This window comes from Topomyia yanbarensis, chromosome 3 (assembly GCF_030247195.1).
Source record: "Topomyia yanbarensis strain Yona2022 chromosome 3, ASM3024719v1, whole genome shotgun sequence".
Taxonomy (NCBI): domain Eukaryota; kingdom Metazoa; phylum Arthropoda; class Insecta; order Diptera; family Culicidae; genus Topomyia; species Topomyia yanbarensis.
The window spans coordinates 147,056,225-147,080,489 of NC_080672.1; the positions used below are offsets into that span (position 1 = coordinate 147,056,225).

General features: G+C 36.6%; 1 protein-coding gene across 1 annotated transcript in view; it reads right to left on the reverse strand.

Moving 5' to 3' along the window:
* Positions 1-851: 851 nt before the first annotated feature.
* The window catches only part of LOC131689061 (tubulin beta-3 chain), a 32,222-nt gene continuing 8,808 nt past the window's right edge, over positions 852-24,265 (reverse strand). Inside the window, exons 2-4 of the mRNA XM_058973832.1 lie at positions 8,226-8,334; positions 2,817-3,061; positions 852-2,748 (exon numbers count right to left, since the gene is read on the reverse strand). Coding sequence (XP_058829815.1) covers positions 1,795-2,748; positions 2,817-3,061; positions 8,226-8,334 — 1,308 coding nt within the window. The 3' untranslated portion in view covers positions 852-1,794. The remainder of the gene's footprint in view (positions 2,749-2,816; positions 3,062-8,225; positions 8,335-24,265) is intronic.

Below are 24,265 nucleotides of genomic sequence, written 5' to 3' on the forward strand. Positions count from 1 at the left end.
GAAGACCAGAAGTTTGAAGACGTTTTTATAGTATAACATGTACGGTTCAGAAATGTGTTAACGACGTAACGTAAGAATTTCAGAATAAAACTCGAAGTATTTTACGAGATATTTCAATTATAAAAAGCCTATCACCTGGCGTTTAGTGTAAAATTGCCTTGTTTTAAGTTTATAATTGTAATATCTCGCAAATTTTTATGCAAATTTTTCCAACATGATTCTTAATATTTAAAGAAAATACAAAGTAAACAAAATTTGGTCCAACTTCAAAAAAAAATTCAATTTGTTTCAAATAATTGTAAATTTCATAAATTATATACAAAAAAAAATTTGTAAATATTTTTCGGTAAGCTCATTTGAAAAAACATTTTTTTTTAATATTTTTCCATATATCTAATCGCTTACGAGTTATAAGTGATTGAATAATGTTCAATGTTATAAACTTCAAAAGCTCTAATAACTTGAAAAAAAAATCATCTTCAGCCAAAACAAAAAATACATGTCAATTATTTTAAGCTGCAACGCAAGAAAAAATTTTGGAAGGAATTAAAGTTTTGGTTGTAAATCTGACGTGGAATGACCAAATATAAAATTCTATTGCCATCTTTTTCAGATTCACTGCACATCGGACACGAAAGTCAAATATTGAAATTTGTGTTTACAAATTTCTTGTAAAGAATGTTGTCTGTGTAAAACATGGAGATAAATCGAGCACAAATACAATGATAGGTGGTTCAGTTTCAAGGTTTATACGATAGACTTTTTCACGATAATAGCCCAGCAGGTTTATGGGTTTTGTGATCACACAAATAAATACAACAGATTACAAATAAATACAAAATACGGTTTCATTATTCCTTTTTCAGAATTAACATCAGCATTATGTGAATTTTTCTTCAACTTTCTCCACCAGCTAATTTTTTATAGGTATTGCCTTGATAGGTATTGCCTTGATACGAACAACAGACCCACCGGCAAACAATTTGGAAATGGGACTGTTATGGCAGTAGAATATCGACTGCTTAATTCAAACTAAACCGACTATTCCGTATGCCTTCTATTCACCATTCATCAAATGTTCAAATAATAAATATCAAATAGCGATAGATCAAAAGATTAGTACAAAACTGTTCACGTTTATTACACTTTGAAAGAATGACTTTTAAATCCTACAAACGTCTTCCTGTACGACACAAATGGACTGAATATCTGAATTTAGAGACTAATCAATTTCAACAAAAAGCAAAAATCTTCAGACGTATTGCTAAATGAAAGAAGAATGATTTTATCCTACTAATCCAACCTGACTCTGTAAACTTCTTCTAGACAGCATTTTAAACTGTTCCTACTTCACCACCCGATGCCAGAAACCTTTCCGAATATAAATGATGCAAAACTATTTCTTTGCCACAGAAATGTTGACTTAATGTATGTTTTTATTTAGCATTTGGATGTCACCAAACCGTGGAATGGGGACAGGTTGGACAATACACTAAAATTCTTAAAATTTTATCATGCTCATTTTCTCAAACTTATGAAATTAATGATTAATGGTAATCAATTTATGTGTTGTTTGCAATGAAAATTTCATCTACACAGGATAGAAAAATAGTGGGGAATTTAAAAACAATGCTCTGGTCGATTAGTGTGTATGCTGAGATCCAAATTTAAATAGAGAATTAGATTTGTTAAAGTCTATTTCATAAATTTCAATACACATGAAATATCAATTGGATTTATCTAACTAAAAAAATAAATAGTAAAAATGCTTTACGGCCAGCGATGATGACTGATTCAAACGCATTCACCTTCCATTTCGTCAGCACACTCTTCCTGTTCGAACTCATCGTCAGCCGTCGCTTCTTGATACTGCTGATATTCTGAAACCAGATCATTCATGTTACTCTCCGCCTCTGTGAATTCCATCTCATCCATGCCTTCGCCGGTGTACCAATGCAAGAAAGCCTTACGACGAAACATAGCGGAGAACTGTTCAGAGATGCGCTTGAATAGCTCCTGGATGGCAGTGGTGTTCCCAATAAAAGTAGATGACATTTTCAGACCCTTCGGAGGAATATCACAGCAGGCAGTCTTAACGTTGTTCGGAATCCATTCGACGAAGTAGCTACTGTTCTTGTTCTGAACGGCCAGCATCTGTTCGTCTACCTCCTTCATTGACATACGACCACGAAATACGGCTGCAACAGTCAAATATCGACCATGGCGGGGGTCGCAGGCGGCCATCATGTTTTTGGCATCGAACATTTGCTGAGTCAGTTCCGGAACGGTCAGTGCACGGTACTGCTGGGATCCACGTGATGTCAGCGGAGCGAACCCGGGCATGAAGAAGTGAAGACGCGGGAATGGAACCATGTTTACGGCCAGTTTACGCAAATCAGCATTCAGCTGACCAGGGAATCGCAGGCATGTGGTTACACCGGACATGGTTAGCGAGACCAGATGGTTCAAATCACCGTAACTTGGGTTCGGTACCTTCAGTGTACGGAAGCAGATATCATACAGAGCCTCGTTGTCGATACAGTATGTCTCGTCCGTATTTTCGACCAACTGATGAATAGAGAGGGTGGCGTTGTACGGTTCCACAACAGTGTCGGACACCTTAGGCGAAGGGACTACAGAGTACGTGTTCATAATTCGGTCTGGATACTCTTCGCGAATTTTAGAAATCAAAAGCGTTCCCATACCAGAACCAGTACCGCCTCCTAAAGAATGCGTCAGTTGGAAGCCCTAAAAGTGAAAACAATAAAACCATCAACAATGCCGTTCAATTAAAGAGTTCCAGATTTGATAATTACCTGAAGACAATCGCAGTTCTCACACTCTTTGCGCACCACGTCCAGCACGGCGTCGACCAACTCAGCACCCTCGGTGTAATGACCTTTGGCCCAATTATTGCCGGCTCCGGATTGTCCGAATACAAAGTTATCCGGACGGAACAGTTTTCCATACGGTCCAGAACGAACAGCCTCCATAGTGCCTGGCTCCAAATCGAGCAGAATTGCCCGTGGCACATATTTGCCACCCGATGAGCGGGAGTAGGCTGCAAAAGAACAAAACCAAACAGTATTTATTTAAATAGTAGTGTCATAAATCATCGTGTATACACGACTGCAACTCGTTTCGCATCCGTTTCTTTACGTGTGCAATTGCGCAAAGTGTATCGCGTACTCTTTACCGTGCTGTACTATTCATGATCGCATAGTTGTCCCGTTTTCTATGGGATTTCCTATCTTAATGGGACTGATATGCGATCATGGGCAGTGTACGATTAGAAACTTTGCATACACGAATGAGTTCGTCTATGCAAAGTTTTCCATGCCAACACTGCCATGTCCATTATTGCCCAGGTACTGCTCGTGCGAAAATCGAGCAACGACTGACGCAAACGAACAAGCGGTACCTCTATATTTTAACGACATTCAATTAGCTAGAGATTACTGGGTAGGGAAAGTTATGAAAATTAGAGCCATACTACTCAAGTGAGAGCAAGGATGTAAAGTAAACAGATCGGAAAACTAGAATTGGCAGGGTCATTATAACAGGCTTAATATCGTACGGGCTTAATATTTGTCTTCTGCTAATGAGGGTTGAGTTTAGGCAGCATAACTACGAATCACCCGAGTTCACTAGCATGTGTCCTGATAAAGGTAGACGTGTCTATCTTTACTGTGACAACCGACAAAAATTAAGCCACGCAAGATCACCACTGAAAACCTGTCGACGATTAGCATCAATCAAATGATGATTGCTGCTGTTCATCTCTATTTGCCTTTCGAATGCCGGGATAGATTTTTATTAGACTATTGTCACTGTGCTTACAGTCGTAGCGGGTTGCTCACCGCAAGCCATGAAAAATAGACTACGTTGTGAAGCGATGGTCACTATTTATTAAAAAATCACGGTTAAATAAAAAATAAAACTATTAAAAAATTTCAAATAGTTTATAATTTTCACTAACTTATTAGTAAAAATTGTTTAATAAGCTTTCGTAATATTGTGCAGGAAAAAAGCTGAAAATTTCAGTATTTTCTCTATCTGCAACATATAAACCCTTAAGTATACCAATTAATTGGTATACCAATTGGAATAGGTTCGCCAAATTTTGGAATAAGTCTATAAAATAACCCCTTGAAAACTACCTAAAAATTGTTGTAGTTCGATGCAATAAAAAAATTCCCCAAAAATGAAATGTACCTATTAATGTGAAACACAGTGAATAATACATACAATAAAGACCCATTTTTATCAGTCTCATGGTGTATTTTAGGCTGACAAAATGGGGACATTGACTAAATCGAGCAATTTTTTTATTTATAATAAACTGAAGCTGTTAAAATATTCTTCCCGTCCCTTGATGTAGTCTGTTAACTATTTCTGATAATGATGAACTTTTTACTTTTGCATTTTTCCATCTTAATGATAAGGAAAACATGCTCAAGAAAGGATTTACTCGAATTCAGTCTTGTTCGTCTGCTAGAGCCCATTAAACATATGTTCATATTTGGCTGATAAAATCGGAGTTTCAGTGTATTATAATAGATATTCAGCGTTCGAAGAAGTTTCTAGTGAACGAATGTAGAACGACTTTGTTTCTACTTACTTGAAGTCAGCGGCGGCGTCGGTTTGGTGGGGGTTTTGTGAAAATCGATCGTACTGTCCAAACGGCATAATTCCGAAACCGTAATTTTTGAAGTTTTAAAATTATGCAGAATTAATTTTTCAGAAAATAGTAACAGAGTTCGTGTCTTTAGCGAATTTGTTCAGACTTTATTGTAGTCATGAACATAAACCTGAGAAAATTCAACATGAATACTTCTTGGACGATATACCGTCAAAATTATATTATCAAATGATGCGCTGTTTAACGTTTGTAAAACTCATCGAAGATTTAAATTTAAATTTATTCCTTCGTCTTTGACACTTTGTGCCATACAGACTGTTTCTTAAAACTAGTCTAACTCTACTTAATTACAAATAATAATAAAACAGATCAATAAACAACATTCAACACTAAGCAATATCATAATAATATTTAAAATAAAATTCAGCGTTGCGGCGGCTCCCAAACTTCAAATTTTTCGTAAAATTCTCGAAAACAAATTCCTATTGGCCACGTCGATGGAGATAATGCAGCGTTTTTCAATCTCGCGTCGATTCCTACCTTGAATGAAACGTATGGCATCGATGACTGATCCTTCCATTCAGGTACGAGCTTTTTCACGATTACAGTATTTGTCCCAAGTGATTCGGCGACCAAAGTAGATATATCTCTTTCATTCGCTGTATTTTTGACACGAGTGAAGAATAACCAGCACAGATTGCTCGATTCCGAAGCATTAGTCATTTCACGAACAGCCTTGCACCCTTGTTGCAAACGAGTAGACGACATATGCGGTATTGATTGAACCAGTGGTGAAGTTTCTTCGGCGAATGAGAATCTATCAACGCGTGAACGTGTAATTTCGACAATCGATTCTTGAATAGCAGCAATGGCTTGTTTCATATTAGACACATCTTCAATAAAATCAGCACTGGGTTTTTCTGTTTGGGTATCCACATTAACAGACACAGTAGCCGCACGAGCGGGGGTAAGTGAAGCGGCCTCTGCGATCGTTTCACGTTTATCCCGGAAAGTTTGAACTTTGCGAACATCGACCAGGATCGTTGTACAAGGGCTACATATCCACCAGATATTCCTGTGCTTATTGCAGCTTCTAACCTCTGATATTGTCAGTGTAGCACATTTGGCATGATATTGATCCGAGCAGAATCCATCGCAGGCGATCATTTCATCACTGGGCGCAATAGGCAGAGCACATTTACAGCAAAACATCTTCAGCAAGCACGACGGTATCTTGTCCAATACTAGGCGGGTGGCGAGCTACGCTCTGTAGCGTCTAATTGAATCACCGTATCAATGTAGTAGTGTCGAATGGTAGCAAATTAATCGTTCGTTTTCCAAGGCAGAAAATCGACTTTTTCTCATCAATTACTACCGTTGATGCAAATATTTGATCCGGAAAGAGTGCACTTAAACTGGCGTTAAGAAAAGGTGACACTAAGCACAATGTAGGAACCGTTCACGCAATAATTTTTAACGATAATCGACAGCAGCTCAGATCACAAACAAGCAGGTCAGAGACACAACAACAACAACAAAACCAACAAAACAGATACTAAACCTCCGAAATTGGCGGTTTTAAAACGATGCTATCTTGACCTTAAATTACTATTTTTGAACATTTGACCTATACATATAATTGGTCATAAAACAAAAATCGAATTCTCATCAAAATCGATCAGGACCTGCTAGAGTCGAATGGAAATCGTCATTTTTCATAAATTTCTCTCTACATTCGGAAAGTGTTATCCTCGTTATTAATCATACTACGTTTTCGTCTCAACTCGACCAATAGATCAGTTACATATCAGGACCCTATTCCGACAATTTATCAAAAGTCCTCATGATGTTTACAACAGGTTATCAATGTACGGATCAGATAATTGTTATTGTAATATTGAATTAAATCAGTCAGCATCAATAAATTTTCAACTTCAATCCAATATTTTTTTTGTGTGGTGGGGGGGGGGGGTTGTATGGTGTTAAACCCCAATACCTTCTCTTGGCTACGCCGTTGCTTGGAGTTATTTATTTCGCTTTTCATTTTCCGATATGTTTCAGATCGATCCGATGGTTATAAGTTAGAAAAATTGCAGTCAGAAGGTTCGCACAAATGAACATTTTTGCACTGATAAGTTATCAATTTCCTTCCAGACAACTTGGAAGTGTTCGGTGATTATTTCTAGAGGTTGTAGATAGAAAAAAATGAAACACAAAATTCGTTTTATCGGAATAATGTTTGGCTTATTTCAATGGATTATTACTATATTGAACAATAAATAGGTGACAAAGAGTAATCAACAAACAACAAGCCATAACTTTTAAAGTATTCAAAATAGATATTTGAAGTCTTCAGTAAAGTTATTCGAAAAAGTAAGAGCTACAAATTTGCTGAAAACATCATTTCGATATAATCACTTTCAAGAATAGTGAAAATATCTCACTCATAGGAGGATTAATCAGCAAAAGCACAATACCAAAAGAAAGGGCATATTGCCTCCATTAAATTCTCCGAAGATACTATTGACCTAAAATAAGCCGTTTTGGCGTTAATAATAGATTACATGTTTTTGGTCATATTTCTGGCAATGGGAAATGATAAAAATCTTTCGTCCGCATTTAATGTTAAATATCTCTTTTGATAATAGTCCGATTTCATCAATCTATAGCTTGTTCGAAAGGTATTCGTATAAGCTGCCTAAAAATATATAAAGTGTTTATCTATGTTGTCAATTTCGGCAGATAATTAAAAAAACTACAAAAAACACCATTTTTACATATTCAAGCATTCATATCTTGGAAACTAAATATCAGAATCAAAAACAAACTAATAGCGTTCTTACTATTTGATAGATCTTTCATTTAAAATTTGTTTGGATAAGATCCGTTCAGCCATTGCTGAGAAACACGAATGAGAGTTTTCCGCCACACACACGCATACATACACACACGTACATACACACACACGCACATACATACATACACACACACGCACACACACACACACACACACACACACACACACACACACACACACACACACACACACACACACACACACACACACACACACACACACACACACACACAGAGAGAGAGAGAGAGAGAGAGAGAGAGAGAGAGAGAGAGAGAGAGAGAGAGAGAGAGAGAGAGAGAGAAGAGAGAGAGAGAGAGAGAGAGAGAGAGAGATAGACATTGTTCCAAATCGTCGAGCTGAGTCGATTGGTATATAAGACTCGGCCCTCCGGGTCTCGGAAAAAATCTTGAAAGTTTGAGCGAATTCTATACATTTCTTTTATAAGAAATATAAAACCAACATTTGAACAAACATTTATGCTGATTCACATTTAAAAAGTTTTTAAATATTTGAAACAAGTTTAACGCCAGAAACTAGGCATCAGTAGTAAACTGTGAAGGTTCCTTTCGATTTGTAAAAAAATATTAGCAACTAATTGAGGAGGGAACGAATTCATGTTTCGAAATGTACGTAAAGGACCATCCATAAATTACGAGTTGTAAATATTATCTAAAATATACTACACCCTCTCGTACTACTTTAAAATTATGACGTCATGTAACCCACCTGAGGCTTCATTGTAGTACACACTAACACGCTCCAGTTGTAAATCCGATTCTCCATGGTAAATGCCGGTCGCATCGATTCCATGCTCCTCGGAGATGATTTCCCAGAACTAAAAGATAAAGAGAAAATATGATCAATTAATTTTGATTATTTAGAAAACCAAAACTAGAGCTACATCAATAATTCTAGTAAACTACTTCAATGAACACGGAGTCATGTCTAAGATTTGACGAGGAAAGTATACGGGATTCAACATTGAAGTGCCGTAAATTTTATATTCGCGACACAAAATGAACATTTCAACCGTTATGTGCCCGAAGCGGTACCCGGGTTTGGTTTCAAATAATGAAATTCCCATGTTTTATCCATAACTGGAAATTGAAACGTTGTGACATCTTAGAACTTCACTAAGTCAAGCTTTTGGGTTAATAATATTGTTGATATAGTAAGAGGGAGAGTAAAGAGGGCTCCTGAATTTTTTACTACGTAACAGGCCGACGTGAGTACTAGGGGAACTGTGGGTAAAATGAACAAAGGGTAAAATTAACAGGTAGCCAAATCAAGTCAACGTTTGTTAAATTTAGACCAAACTTCACAGAAACCTGACCTGTCAAGTATTTTAGGTATATAAAAACCATTTCTTTTGACAAAAAAGCTATCGAATGTGAAATAAATACAATAAAAACCAAAATCGGGGTTCATATTTGTCGCTGATGTTAAATTCGGTATGTAGAAAATAAGATCTTTGGAGGTGAATTTTAATTTTATTCTGAAAATGGTGTTTCATCATAATAATTGAGCCTCTCGCAGATATTCCACCGCAATAATTAGGGATCAGGATAAAATGGCTCAACCGGAATGGCTGTTTGAAAATAAAATGTCTTGGGGGGTAAAATGAACAGGTTGTAGTGGGTGCAACATGAACCATCTTGCCACTCTAAGTACCAAGCCTCAAAATTAGTCGGAACGCTAACCTTAAGTTGCTATATCTTCACTGCTTTTCAAAAGATCCTACAAGTTTAATTACCCATGGATAACCCCAAGTTAATAGATGTTTTTCTATGCCACAGGATTGTAAATTGGTTATTATTATGCCATAAAAATTAAATTTTTCCGTGACAAGTTATTTTTTGCCCATAAAATGCCCTGTGTGTATCCAATGCTCATGATACGCTGGGACAACAGTATTGCACGAAAAATGCAGGTTACTAGAAGGTGTTCATTTTACCAAACAGCATGTTCATTTTATCCTCACGATATAAACATGTCTCATTTTTGGACATGTTTTGAAATCAAAAATATTGTTTGAAAAATGCGTTTATGCCGAAGAATTTGCACCAAATATGTACAAAACATGCCTAACAAGAAAAATATAAGGTTATTGAGGTATTTCAATCACTTATTAATTAGAAAACAATGACTTTGCTTCACGTGTTCATTTTACCACCAGTTCCCCTATCCACAAAACTGAAATGCCAATAACTAAGGTAATTTCCATCCGATTTTAATACTTTTGGGTGTTTTGGATTCGGGAACTAATCTACTTTTAGAATTATTAAAAATGAATCGGGTTACTTTATTCAGTTCCCGGGAATCCAGAAGCATGTTCCAGTGCAGGGAAACTATTTGTGAATTTCAATGGAATACTAGCAATATGGTTATTAAAATTCTTGGAATCAGTAGGCTGTATTTCATGGTTTTGAAGCCATTTAGTGATTTAACCCCGAAATGGACATTCCGAAGCAGGTTCCCGTGGGGCCGTGAGTGGCCAGTCCATTCCAATTCCATTTTTCAAATTACCATGGGATCCCATAACAATAAATAACAGACTTCCAAGACAATTTGAAGAGTTTTGATATTCATATTGCTAGAACATTATTAAAATTTACAAATCATGCCCTATTACTGGAACATTACTCCGGAAAATCTGAATTACTAATTACTATTACTAATTATTACTAAGAACCAGATCCATTCGTCCTGTTCAATTTTATCAAATTCAGAGCAGATTTTTATTAGCGTACTAGTTTGACTGTTTTGAAAAATAACAGTAATCGATAATTTGCAAGTTGAGTAGTGTAGTTGCAATGGCGCAAACATATAAAAACGCTATCCTTTCTAGAAGTATTTAACCTATGTGTATTAAAGCAATTTGTTGTGGAAAGACAGATAAAGCAACGGGGAATAGCTTAGTCCGTTAACTAAGTTAGTGTCGGATTCTTATGAGAGGAACTCGAAACGCCTCCAATAACTAATTTAGTTATAGGTTTCGTGTCCTTTACGCGCAAAGTGGTTTAAAACAATTTTCTCTTTAGTGGAGAAAAAATAGTTTTTAACCCAAAATTTTTTCTCCACCTAGGATAACCTAGGATAATAATAGTTATAATAATATGTGTGGAATTTAATATTGCATAATGTCAGGTGTTTGGTTCCCTAGCTGGTTGGAAAGGTATTCGAATAATTTTTTTGGTAATACGCGAAACGTTCGTCTATCTTGTCAATTTTAACAGTTAGTCTAAAAAAATTGCAAAAAGTGCATTCTTCAAGCACACAATCTTCCATATCTTGGAAATTAAACATCAGAATCTAAAACAAATTAATAGTGTTCTGTCTGAGTGCTACGCTTTTCGTTTAAAGTTGGTTTAAATGCGATAGGTGCAGCCATTGCTGCGAAATACGAAGGAATTTGCCACATACATACACACTTTGTCCTAAATCATAGAGCTGAGTGTATGTTACTAGGCCCTCCGGGTCTCGGAAAAACTCATGAAAGTTTGAGCTAATTTTGTACATTTCTTTCATAAGATATGTAGAACGCTTGTTCAGAACTTTTTTACTTTTTTACAACTTTTGTATGAAGAAGAAATACTGCATCGCTTCTATGAGATATGCTTATGCTGCCCAACTCTGTCAAAAAAAAACGTACACGGCGAACGGTTCGCATAAAATACAGATTTTTTTATCAGAGTTGGTCAGCTTAGGTAAGCTCTATTGATGATAGCGACAAGTTTCAGTTCCATCATCCAAGTTCACTTTTCAATCCAGCTAGCAGAATCTTTAGAGAACGTCTCTCTGTAAGAATAAATCACGCAGAACCCGCAGGATCCTGCACGACGAGCGATGGGTGCATAAATTATAACGTTCTATAAATAAAAGATGTGTCGTTTGTTATTTTTTGACGTGTGAAAATTACTTACGAAGGAAAGCGCACTTTCCACTGAGGCACCACGATGCGGAATCGACTCTAATAAAGTACGTTCAACGTCGTCCATCTATAATGTGACTCTTGGAAACAGAAGTATATTTCGGACTGCATAACATAGAGTTGAGCAGCCACCAGCCGTATAAGGTGAATGCCCTATGCATGTGACCGAAATGTGCGCCATGAAACGGAGTCTTCACTGGCACGGTGCGCAATCTTTTATTTTCGATACCGTTAGAATAAATAACAAATAGCAATCAAGCTGCAGATTGGATTAATTATAATTATAAGCTGCCTTCATGGTTTCTCGCTTGAGCAAATAATGGTTTCGATTGGGAGCTGCAATTTGTCTCATTCAACGTTGATTCGTTTTACTTCTCACCAAATTGCTGCAAACCAGTAAAGTATTAGGGCATTTAGTGGAATCAGTCTAATGAAACGATTCAATGTTTAGCGGTGAATGTCTTCACAAGTGGAAATTGCAATTGACATTGAAGATGTCTTAGTGTACTATCTGGAATTGGGTGTCATTCTAAAATCTAAAATCAAGCAATATCACGTTTTTGCGGTACAATTTTGAATGCTAATATCTTTTTTATTTATGGATGGGTTTCCATCTTTTTGCCACCAAACTGAATTAACTAAAATATGTTCTATTACTATATAATTCAAATATTTCAGTAGTACACTTTTAAAAACCCATAAAAAGGAATAAATATTAGAAAACGTTAAAACTCCCATGCATGAGTCAATCTATTCCAGGCATAGTTGCGTTGCGCCGGGAGATAAAAAAAAATTCGTATGTTTCTCAATTCTTTTAAATACATGTCCTTTCAAAATGTTTGACGACTTTTATCAAAATTTTCATTATAACAGCAAATTGCATACAAATCAAGCCAATTTCATGACAAATATAGTGTTGATAGCTTTGTTTGGAATTTTACATGTCATAGAGCATGAAGAGAAGTTCGCAATTCTGCAGTTGCCAACGATTCTAGGAAGCTTAAGTTCAATTATATTACAAAATTTTTGTTTGGTTGAATGCGAAAGAAAATTTAATTCAGCTGCCAAACTAAGTCTACTAGTTAGCAATATTAGCTACCAAATGTTACTTTCCCTTTTTTTGAGAGCCTGCAATTGCGCGAACCGTGAAATTTACCAAATGAAAAACCGCGTGAAAAGTAACTTGGGAATGGAGGAACATTGAATTGTTTTCTCTAATCAATGGGTTTTGATGCCCGTCAACAAAATTTAAACTTTAAATGCTACGTCGCACAACTTCTGACCCTACCTTCCCCCTCGTCGCACTTCGTCATAAATTTGGTATAGACCCCCCCCCCTACCCCTCAAAATACTACGTCATATATGCATGACCCCTTATAGCATCCGTTTCCTTGCTGAATGCAAAGTTTAGGGACCATCCATAAATGACGTAGCATTTTTTGAGTGATTTTTAACATCCCCCCCCTCCCCCATCGTAGCATTTCGTCACAAACTTCTAAATACCCCCTCCCCCTGGTAATTAAGTAGCTTGACGGTAACTCTACCCCCCCTTGTCCCGCAATTTTTTTTAAAAAAATGAGATGCTATGTTAGTTATTAAAGCTACGTAGCATGACACGATACCCCCCTGTCGTCACACATCATCACAAAATACAAAACTCCCCCCTCCCCCATATAATGCTACGTCATTTATGGATGGTCCCTTATCGTGCGATGCGCGAATTGAAACTTTGCATAAACGAAAATGGAAATACGATAGGTTCGAGTCGTGTACACACAAGGATTAGCAATGTGGGTGGGAAGAGTAGGTTGGTAGGGTGGGTTTGGTTTGAGTTTAACACTGCAAGATACGACGTGTGTTTGCTGCGTGTGTGTACAATGAGTTGACAGTGCATTTTGTAGGTACGTAGAGGAAAGTGGTCGGTTGCCGGCAACCCGTCGTAACTTTTGACAGAAAGCAGACATGGTCATTTTGACAAATTTTATTTGTGTGTTATATTAGTACGTTCTTTTTTTGCCGATTACTCAAACAAACAGACTCGTATGTTCTGTTTTCCAAGAAAAATGTTTTTTGAATAATTGAAAATCTACCCAAAAGTTTCTTTTGTCGTGACTAACGGCTTATCTTTCAATATAGCCCTTTTTCAAAATTTAGGAAGAAAAATCATATAAGCTTTTGAACGCTTATATCTTTTGTTGTACTGAATGGGATTAATCAATTTCTTCGGCATTTTGTCGAAAATATGTGTAGCAAGATTGTATTAAATTTTATAATATGTAGGACATGCATTATATCGGGAAAAATAGTGTTTTGAAAAATCTTCCGAAAACGGCTCGGAAAAAGTTAAAATTTTCAGCCCATCTCGATCAGAGCCGTCAATATGGTGAACCAATCCATCAATAAAATGATTAAAAAATTTAAAAATGCGCCAAAACACGGCCGTAATACCTTTACGGTAATAAGAAAAAATGCTCCAATAGAAAGACGTGTAATACTAAAATGGTCCCAACAAAACATTCCCCAAACGACAATACAAACACATTCAAATCTTTGCGTCGCTCTCATGTTTCATCAATTGTTATACAACAAATATTAACGCGTCGGATTGTCTACAAGTGTGAAGTACTTTGCTTGTGATTGTATTGCGCATCAAGCGAAGCGAACACAACGTGGATAAAGACGAGTTTCGATTTTCTCCACGCGAGACATTCCGTATTTGAAGATCGACTCACACTCGGCTAGCTTCAAAACACAGTAAGAAAAAACCTACCCCGAAAAATGTTAGGGTATTTCGGTGGGTGTTAAATTGAAATTTCTTTTCTATCGTGGACGTCATCAGCAAGGTAGCGACTGCACAAAACATGCACAGTCCTTCCCGTCATGTACGGGAAGCAAGACCTACGGATCCACTTGTCTGGATCCAAGCACCAAGTCTGAGCCTGGTTAGATGCAGACCTGGTAAAGAGAAAGGAAGGCTATATCCAGGGATTGGTCAGGATCTGGGAACTGTTCCGGATCGGGAGTTGGTCCGGCTCCGGGAGGTCCGGATTTGGGAAATGGTCTTGATCCGGGAACTGGTCCGGATCAAGAACTGTGCCGGATCCGGGAATTAGGCCTGGGAGGATACGGACGATTTTTATCGAAATTTTTCGGAAAAATAGTTGAAATAAAATAGTTAGCAATATAAAATCTCGAATTTTTTAAATAAATTATTGGACAAAAATATTTACGGTTTCTAAAAAAGTGGTCAGTTCAGTTGAAGTTTGTTGATTTCATTAATATACAAGCAATTGTTTTGACAGATTAAAACGATGCATGAAAGTTGTATCATTTTCAATTGGAATTTGTATTCATAAAAGGTACATTAAAAGACAAAATAATCGTTGCCGGTAGATGCTGAACATGTTAGGAATATGATTCGCATTTTGTTTCGATAATTTTGTTCGCAGGAATCATCTTATCGTACGTTACTGAAAAAAGTCTCATTTGATCAAATTTACCCCGGTGATCAAAGATACCCCGTTTTACGGTATATGGTTACACAAATGTACAATTTTTCAACACTCTTTTTAAAAATATAAAAAATTTACCGCATTACCACGCAGTGCGGTGCGGTAAAAAAGTGCGGTTGCGGTAAGCGGTGCGGTTTTATTATTTTTTGCGGTTGCGATGCGGACAATCCATTTACCGCCCACATCCGCACCGCGACGAACCCTAACAACAAGCATTAAAATTATTTCATCTCTTTGTTTCGAAATGCACATCATTTTCTAAACAAATTCATACGGTTTGTTTTTGAAATATATTTAATAGGAGTCATTTAAAGTGCTGCCTGTGGAAGCGGTTGAGAGAATGCTAGTGTTGAAATCATCACATAGGGAGTTTTGCCGTTTTGACTGATTTTCATTATTAGTCTCTCCCTATTCTCTCTGAGGTGTGCAGTGCTGAGTTAACATACTGCAAGAAAGTTCATCCCAATGCAATCTGATGGCGGAAATTCTAATAGCGTTTTTGTTTTTATCTTGTGCTACACCGGTGTAGTGCGAAAAAAGAGATAGACCGATTACACTCCAGGATGAATGAGTGAAGCACCGACTACACCGGTGTAGTGCACTGTCAAAAACGAACATGCCATAAGATCTCTAAAAATATCACACTGCTGTAGCAGCTCACGATGAAATAAGCGTGCCATGTCAATTTTCATTTTGACCATCCATGTTTTTCCTCATGTTCTTCTCATGATCCCCCAGTGTGGAAGCCGTGGTTCTACTTTCACATTTCCAACTTCGACGTGACAACTTATCAGTGGATGCAACTTGGATGCCCGTGTAGTTGCAGCGGTCGTCTTATTTTTCTCATTTTCCCTTCTTCCAAGAATTCCGAAATGTGCTAGTTGAAATTCTAAATTTAGAAGCCTCCACTACGCAGCTACATTTGAATTAGTTAAACTCCCAAAATGTGTTGCACCCGAAACTAGACTGGTGAAGTTTTATAATCTATGTTCTGAAGAAAACAGCACCTAGGGTAGACGTACTCGTATTCATCTCATTAGTCATGGTGTCACACTATTTCGCTGATAACTTTGGATGGCCCTTAAAAAAGTATCAACATCTTTGCTTCGTTCTTAAGAAGCAGATCAATAAAAAATCTGGCTTGGAAAATGTAAAATACTCACGTTAAACGAAAAGTCGAATGCAACGCATCCTTATTCATCCTACCATTTTAGCTAATGTGATGAATAGAGATAACATGCACTGCTCTAACTAATGTTCAAATGGATGGGATGAATAGAGGTGCTGAGATGAATTAGGGCACAGTAACCCTATTTGAAATGAAATAAAACAGTGTTCATTCTTGTCACTGGCGCCAACACACCATCAGACAGTACAGGAACTTAAGCATAGGCTGAAAACCAAAGTCTCAGCTGACTCATACTGTCTTTGTTGTCTTAAGCAACTTAATTGTTTTGAACTGAGCGAATTGCTCAACCACTGAATCATACCGAACTCTGGCCATTTGTCGTCATTGCTAGAGATAAGAGTATTTATCAGAACGATAAAGCTGATTACATCATCCTTGATTCAATTGAATTGAATTAATTAGTTACTAAAATTGGTCGCAGAGCACACGGAAATCGAGTTTACTGACTCGTGTTACTCGTGTTTTACACTACAATCCACTTTTTTGTACACAGCCAGACAGAAAAGAAAACATCAAATTGAGTGAAACAATGGCACATGCAGAGCAATTGGAATTAAGCCTCAAGACAAATGCAAAGTTAAGTAACGATTAGTAGTCAATTCATTCAACATAAGTGCTGAAGACGCTGCACTGAATAAACACCAAACAGACAAATTAATACCTAATTTTGAAATATACTTCGTATGACTCTAACCCGGAATTTGTAGCCTGCCCAAAAAGTAACAATATATGGTAATGAACTTATTTTCGCCATGTGCCATTATCGCCCTACCCATTTGAAGCTGTTGGTTGGAGCAGCGTCTGTCATCTTAATTCGATTATTTCGGTAAAACAGAAACATTTTCTATTTTAAATTCGTTTTGGCGATACAGACAGTGTTAATTCCCATATGATAAAGCCACAATTGAACAATATTATCTCAAAAATTCATTGCAAAATCTTAATAATTGACAAGTTACAGTTAATGTTCTGAGGCACCTGGTCGAAAACTTATTATTCAGTGTACATCATAATTCAAAATCTACTGGACCAAAGGATTTGAAATTTTTCAGTTGTACTTCACATTGTTTCCCAAGCTTTTATTTTTTGCTCGAGTTTCGAATTTTTCGTAGCACTTTGAAGCCAAAAGTCCGATTTTTATTAAAATCTGTTATGTTATAGTAAAAATAACATCACTATAAAATTTTGCAGGAGGCTTCCGCAGATACTTGGGCAATGATGTGAAGAAAAACTGTGCACAAATTATACGCTTTATTTCGAGGTCTTTTCTGAACATTCACTATTACTCACCCAATTTGCAATGGAAATTGACTGCATAGACTAGCACTTTCTGTATCATCAAACTATTTGTGCCTTTCTCAATAGAAATGATATGCTCACTCTAAAATTCAGCCTTTCATCTGAGACCTAAATAGCCGAGTCTCATATACCATTCGAATCAGCTCGTCGAGATCAGCAAAAGTCTGTATGTGTGTGTATGTATTTTCAAAACTCACTCACTTTTCTCCTAGATGGCTTAACCAAATAGCACAAACCTAGTTTCAAATGAACGGTATAATACTCGCATAAGCTGCAATTGAACTATTGTCTATCAGACTTCCGATTTCAGAGTTACGGGTTAAAAAGTGCGATCACACAACAACTTCCCATATAAACTGGTAACACCATGATGCCCAAATGGTGTGATACATATTAAAAAAGGTCCAACATTACTTGTATTTTCGAGACTAGATCAATAATGATCATTCAAGGCAGCTTTGACTACATTGGCCACCTACGCCGATTCCTGGGTACCCCCGGGTACTTTCCAAGTTCCTAAGATAATTATTGCAAACTTTATTTCAAATGAAAAATGAAAGATACAATGCTCACATGGACCACTATTGAGTATTCATATCTAGCGTTTAGTTCCGGAGTTACAGGTTGGTTAATTTCCCATATAAACCGGTACAAACGTAATATTTCAAAGTTTAAAATGGACATAAAATTACTTCTTATTTGCAAGTCTTGATCACTGATGGCCAATCAAAGATTATTTGTATATATTGTTCACTATTGACAGTTCCCGAACTCTCGAACCGATTTTCATAAACCAAGTCTCAAATGAAGGGAATAATGTGTGGTTGGGTGTTGCTTCCGCCATCACCGCCCTTCTTTCTTACACAATCTGTTCATACATCTCGTAGCTATGTTTTCGATTTAAACAATTCTAATGATCTAAAAATCGTAAGATGGTTTTGTTCGCTCTATAATGTAAATATGTGAATTGAAGGTACATTAATTGAAATTCTAAAAAACAAGGTTCCATGAATACATGCTGGTCTCAATGCGACTGAACTCTCCGCAAAATATATATTTGTCACACATGTCTAACTAGGTTCACCATTTGTACACCTTATCTCTTCATATTGGTGTGCTTTGTGTGTTATAAACAACCCGAATAATTCAAAATCATATTCGATTTCGTTCTGTTTGCTTTCTTCCATTTCTGGACCGCCAGTTTAGAGAAGGAGTAAATAAGCAATTTTAAATCTCAAATCTTTTTCTAATACCCTTGTGATAACATTACTTGTTACTTGTATGGACTTGTCAGTTTCAGATTCGTCCAGATCTAAAAAATTAGATTTCTTCAAATTTCGAAAATATATATTTTAGCAAATTATCAGTGAATCATTGTTACCATAACAATATTATTCATTATTAATAAGGAATATTACTTTCGGTACCTTGAATATAACCAAACATGTAACATCTTCAAAATTGTGTGAAAGCAGAATATAGAAAATCGGGAAGCTGATCCAGGTATTTTTAGGTTTCTCAAGAGTAGCCTAACGAAAAACAAATCGTGGCTCATTGATAAACTCGCGTAGGAAGTTAGTTATCTCTCAAATTCAGAGTTTCCATACACAAAATTTCATTCAGAAGAAACGAAAGATTCAAATGTGTCGATAGAAATGCATAATATGCACCAAAAATCAATGCACGTTTGCATCGTACCTTGTTCTTGAACTGATTTGCACACACTTAGTATCAAATGAACGGAATAACACTCCCATAAGCTGCTATTGAATTTTAGTTGATCCAATTTCCGGCCCCGGAGTTGCCGAATAAAGAGTGCGGCCACACAGCAAATTCCCGTATAACGTATGCGGAATCAAATTTGGACAACGCTTCCAGTATTAAAACAAAAATGTAACCCTGCCCAGGACACCATGCTACACGTCATACTCTAGGTACATTTTTTTAAACAGTCTGTATTAATTTCTACCCGCTAGGAGATACTATGTATGAATTTGTTTAAAATCGGCTTTTATATACGTTTCGTCGTCCATCACGCAGCAGCCATATTTTGTCAGCATCTTCTCGTAGAGCTTCCGTGCCCGAGTTTTAGCCGTCGATTGTTGCCGCTCATCGCGGTTTGGGAATTTCTGTACCTTGTATGTATGTAGTACAGCTCTCTTCTTAGCATTCTGGACGTAGCTCTGCGACATGGCGATCTTTTTAGCCAAATCACGGCTTGAGACGTTGGGATTTGCTTTAATCATCCGCTTCACCTTTCCCTCCGTTTTTTTGTTCTCCGGCCCCGGTTTTCTTCCAGCTCCTTTGCCGTGGTCCAACGTCAACCGCTCCTGGAACCGCTTCAACACTCTGGAGACGGTTGAATGGTGAATGTTCAACATTTTTCCCAACTGCCGGTGCGACAGGTCAGGAAAATCAATACAGTTTTGGTGCAATGGAGGATTATGGTATACCTTTTGTACAAAAGACTGACAACACTCCAAATGTACCACAACTGCGTTCAAATGAGGTTTTCTGGGATAATTAGAAGCGGAGAGTATAGCCAATAATTTTCGACCTAAAACTAACAAACATGATAATCAAAATTAAGAAAATGGCAAAATCAATTTTTTCGACTGCTTTGCATAAAGTTTCTGCAAACTGTCGTAAAGCTTCTCGAATGGGTTTAATTTTTTTTCTACATTAAGTTAATAAGCTGACAGATGTTCTCATATAGAGAGAACATTTAATTAAAGGATTTCTACAAAAAATGTCTTCTGAATTTTGCCCAAAATTTTATTCCGCATACGTTAAACTTGCCCATCAAGATGTCCAAATGATAGAATACATAGTAAAGCGGATATAACATTACTTGAATTAGCGGGCATATATCACTAAAAAGCAATCAAAGTAGCTTTGACCATATTGGCCACCTATGACGACTACCCCCGTAGGGCATGCCAATGGTACAATCGTAATGCGTCAAATGTTGAAAATACATCAAAATGGACATCAAACTGAAATATATTGTCCACTATCGACTTTTCCGTGAGTACCGGGCACCAGGACTATTCCAGAATTAAAGTCATATTGGTTATTTGGTGATAGCTGAACCCATTTTCACCAACTACGCCACCCTCAACCCGTTTTTACACTTATAATCTCCCACTCTCACTACATTCCAAAATTATCGACATGTTGGTGATCAAGTTCGTGGCAGTCATGCCCTTGTAAATATGCGCCAAATGTAAAAAGAATGTAATTACATTTTCACAATTATATTGCACGTAACCAGCTATTGGATAAATGAGAAAGGTACAATTGTACCACTAGGTGGATCAGGGGCGGATCCAGGAAAAAATTTCGGAAGGGGGTCCGCCCCACAGTAGGAGCAATCCAAAAAGGATGTGACAACACTTATTTGCGGCCTTAGATGTCATTTTAGTGCCAGTATTTCATCGTAGGATATGTTCACAATATTCTTCTTCTTTTTAAATAAAATATTTTTTTGGTTGGGGTAGAGTACCCGAGCAAAATTCAAGGTTTTTTCAGAGGGTATTATGTTTTGAATAACTTCGTCTAAGATACCATAGAACTCAGACTTCATTTTTGAGGCGAAAATGTTCTTTTTTGTAAATATGACCCAAAAATCATTTTTCGATTTTTCCATGCTGAAACTTCAATTGATTAATTTAATGTTCTACAAACTTGCAGGTATCACTAAAATACAACTTTTTGTCGAAAGAACGTTTAACGTAATATAAAAATTTTGACCTCTAAATCTATTTCTCTTATAAATTTGCACTATTTTCATGAAAGATTTTTGTTTTCATGGACACTTTCGGGCAACCAAACATTGGCTATTCCGATACTCTATTATTCCAAGAATAAATTGAATATTATATAGAAACATGATACACTAAGACTCATTATTTGGGTGACCATTTATGTACGACGGTTTATATCATAAAATGAGATGATATTTTTTTATTTATATACATTAATAGCTATTAACAAAATATTATATTTTACACGCACCTACAAGCATGTAGAACATATTGAATCGGTCAATTACGTCTGAAATATGGAAAAGTTAAAAATTCTAATTTTGAATTTAAACTGCCAAAGAACGAATATTTTGGTTCAAAAAAAAAATCTACAGTATGGTATATAGTATTTTCAGCAGAGTTGTGCCAAATGCAATATTTGACAACTTTGCTGAAAACCTCAATAATTTAAACAATTTTTATTTTTTTTAGTTCTGGGATTTTACTTTAATTTAACCAATAAGGTTAGATCTACAAATTCATAAAAGTGGTACAATACCTATTTGAGGCCTTAAATATTATAGAACCTAGGTGTCTTCGAAAAAAGATTTACAATATAATTCTACAATTTCAACTTTTGAGATGGTTGAGGACTTCAGCAATGTTGTATAATATTGAATTTGAAACATTTTTTGAAATTTTTTTATACATGCTGTAGATTTATTTTTTGAGCCGTCCATTGGCAGTTTAACTTCAAAATTTGTAACATATCCTACAAAGAAATGCTGGCTCTAAAATTACTTCTAAGGCCTCAAATAGGTTTTTCCCACCTCTTTTGGATTGGTTCCACTGTGCGCCCCGCCTAAGGGACATCAAATGAATAACCGTAATGAAAACCTTTCTTACTTATTATTTAGGAAAATTATGAAACTCTTCGTAAGCATTAACTTTAGACTACTTTACTGAACAATCTTAGGGCACAATTTGGTAAGAAATTTTCACAGCTGTCCAGTGATTTCACGGAGATAAAAATATGTAGAATGCTTTTTGGGTTAGAGTTTCTGAAGCACTTTCTAAGGGGCCATGCATATACGACGGAGCATTTTGGGGAGGTAGGCGGGGGGCAGTTATTATCAAAGGGAGGTTAGAATTTTGTGACAAAATGCTACAAGAGGGAGGAAGGGGTCGAAAAAAAAGGAAAAAGCTACATCATTTGTGAAAATGTTTAATAATGAGGATACAAAGAGATAGAAATATGAAGAACAAATTTTGGATCATTTTTTGGATAACAATAATTGTTATGTTCATAATTTGTTATAAACGATAGCTCTATTTTCTTACTTCATCACTAAATGGTGACCTTATTTATTAAATTAACTGACAGATGCGCCTTAAATAGTAGTAGTGTTTTTAACTCTACACAAATATTCTGTATTCTTTATGCTAATTTTTGTTATGGTACATATTCTTGAGAATGAATTGTGGACACAGCGTACATATTTTTTTCAAGCTAAATTTATGTCCCCTCTTCAAAAACTTTTCCAAATCAACAAAAATAATTTCTTAAAATTTTAGCCTTAGCATCATGAAATACTCCAAGGAATACATAATACAGAAAACGATACATAAACCACGCTATTTTATCTCCCGGCTACCAAGTTGAAGCAACAAACGAGGCAATCATTCCGCGAATCGTTGATTGCTTTCGGTAACACGCCACGATCCCGGAGGATCCACAAACCTTAGGCCTGTGGTGCAGTATGGATGGTTGCATCTGTTATGGATGGAGAAGTCATTAAACCGGCCGGCTCGAATAGCAGTAGGTGGAAAAATGTGAGATACGGCGGCAACAGAAGCAGCAACTATAACACTGATGAAGACCAGTCAGCTGTTGTGGTTCTATTATACTTGGATAGCGGAACTTATATGAAGCCTGAAATTAAATCTAGCCCGGTCAGGGTCCAGACTCGAAACGATTCGGGTTAGATTATTCGTTCATGTGAGATTACATCGGCTATATGTGAAGAAAAATTTGTGAATCGAGTAAAGACCATGAACACTGTGCCACGGAGGCACCTGGAACTGTTCGAGGTGGCTTTAGAGGGTAACTGCAAAATGCGAGTAATTGAATTAACAATGGAAAGCAATAAAACTCTTTATAATGGATAATCAACGCGCAATACGCTTGTCGTGGCGTGTTTTGCTGAGGTTTGTATTGGTTTACGGTTGGACGAGAAAGGGGAATTGTTTCTCTACTTGTATAACTGCAATGTACGAAAGACATGTATCATTAAAAATAATGTGTAAATTCTATATAACGTTCACACTGAAAAATTATCACTCAAACTTTGTTCATTTAGAACTACATTCGAAACACTGGCAGCTACCACTATTACTACTTGATTGTGTTTTGACTAGAGTTCGTTGCAGTTGCGATAATTACCGCAAACGCGCGGTATTTGCCGCACCAGCACCGCAACATCTTTTTCCCGCAAATGCGGTGCGGGAAATAAGCTTTCATCAAGCAGTTTTACCGCAACCGCACTTCAACAAAATAATCAATAAAGTCTCACGTCTGTATTAAAAAGCAGTTTAAAACTTGAACTTTCACCATTTGAGAAGAATGCAACGAGATTTATTATCTTTGCGAATGCTTAACAATGATATTGGTAGGAAATTTCCCCTGTCAGAACGTTCGAGTTTTACTTTTCGCCCTACAATAGAGAAACATAAAAAAAAACATTGAATTGCCATAATTTCCTTTGACTTGCTAAAGATTTGAGAAGAAATCCGAATATAATCTGCATTCAACTTATTACTACTTGATTTCTTACATTGGCTATTCTCACTTACTAAAGAGACTACCATTGAGAAAGAAAATAATGCACAATTGTGTTAACGACATATTCTGGTCACCACTTCTAAGTAAAAGTTCACAAACAAACCATATATGAAATTAGATCACTGAAAAACAATTAAATTGTAGAGTAGAGTGGGGTCAAGTCAAGTTATTTTTGGCGAGCTCGTGCGATGGTATTTTTGCACTGATTTTGACAAACAAGCACTCGTTGGAAAAGTTATACAGCTGG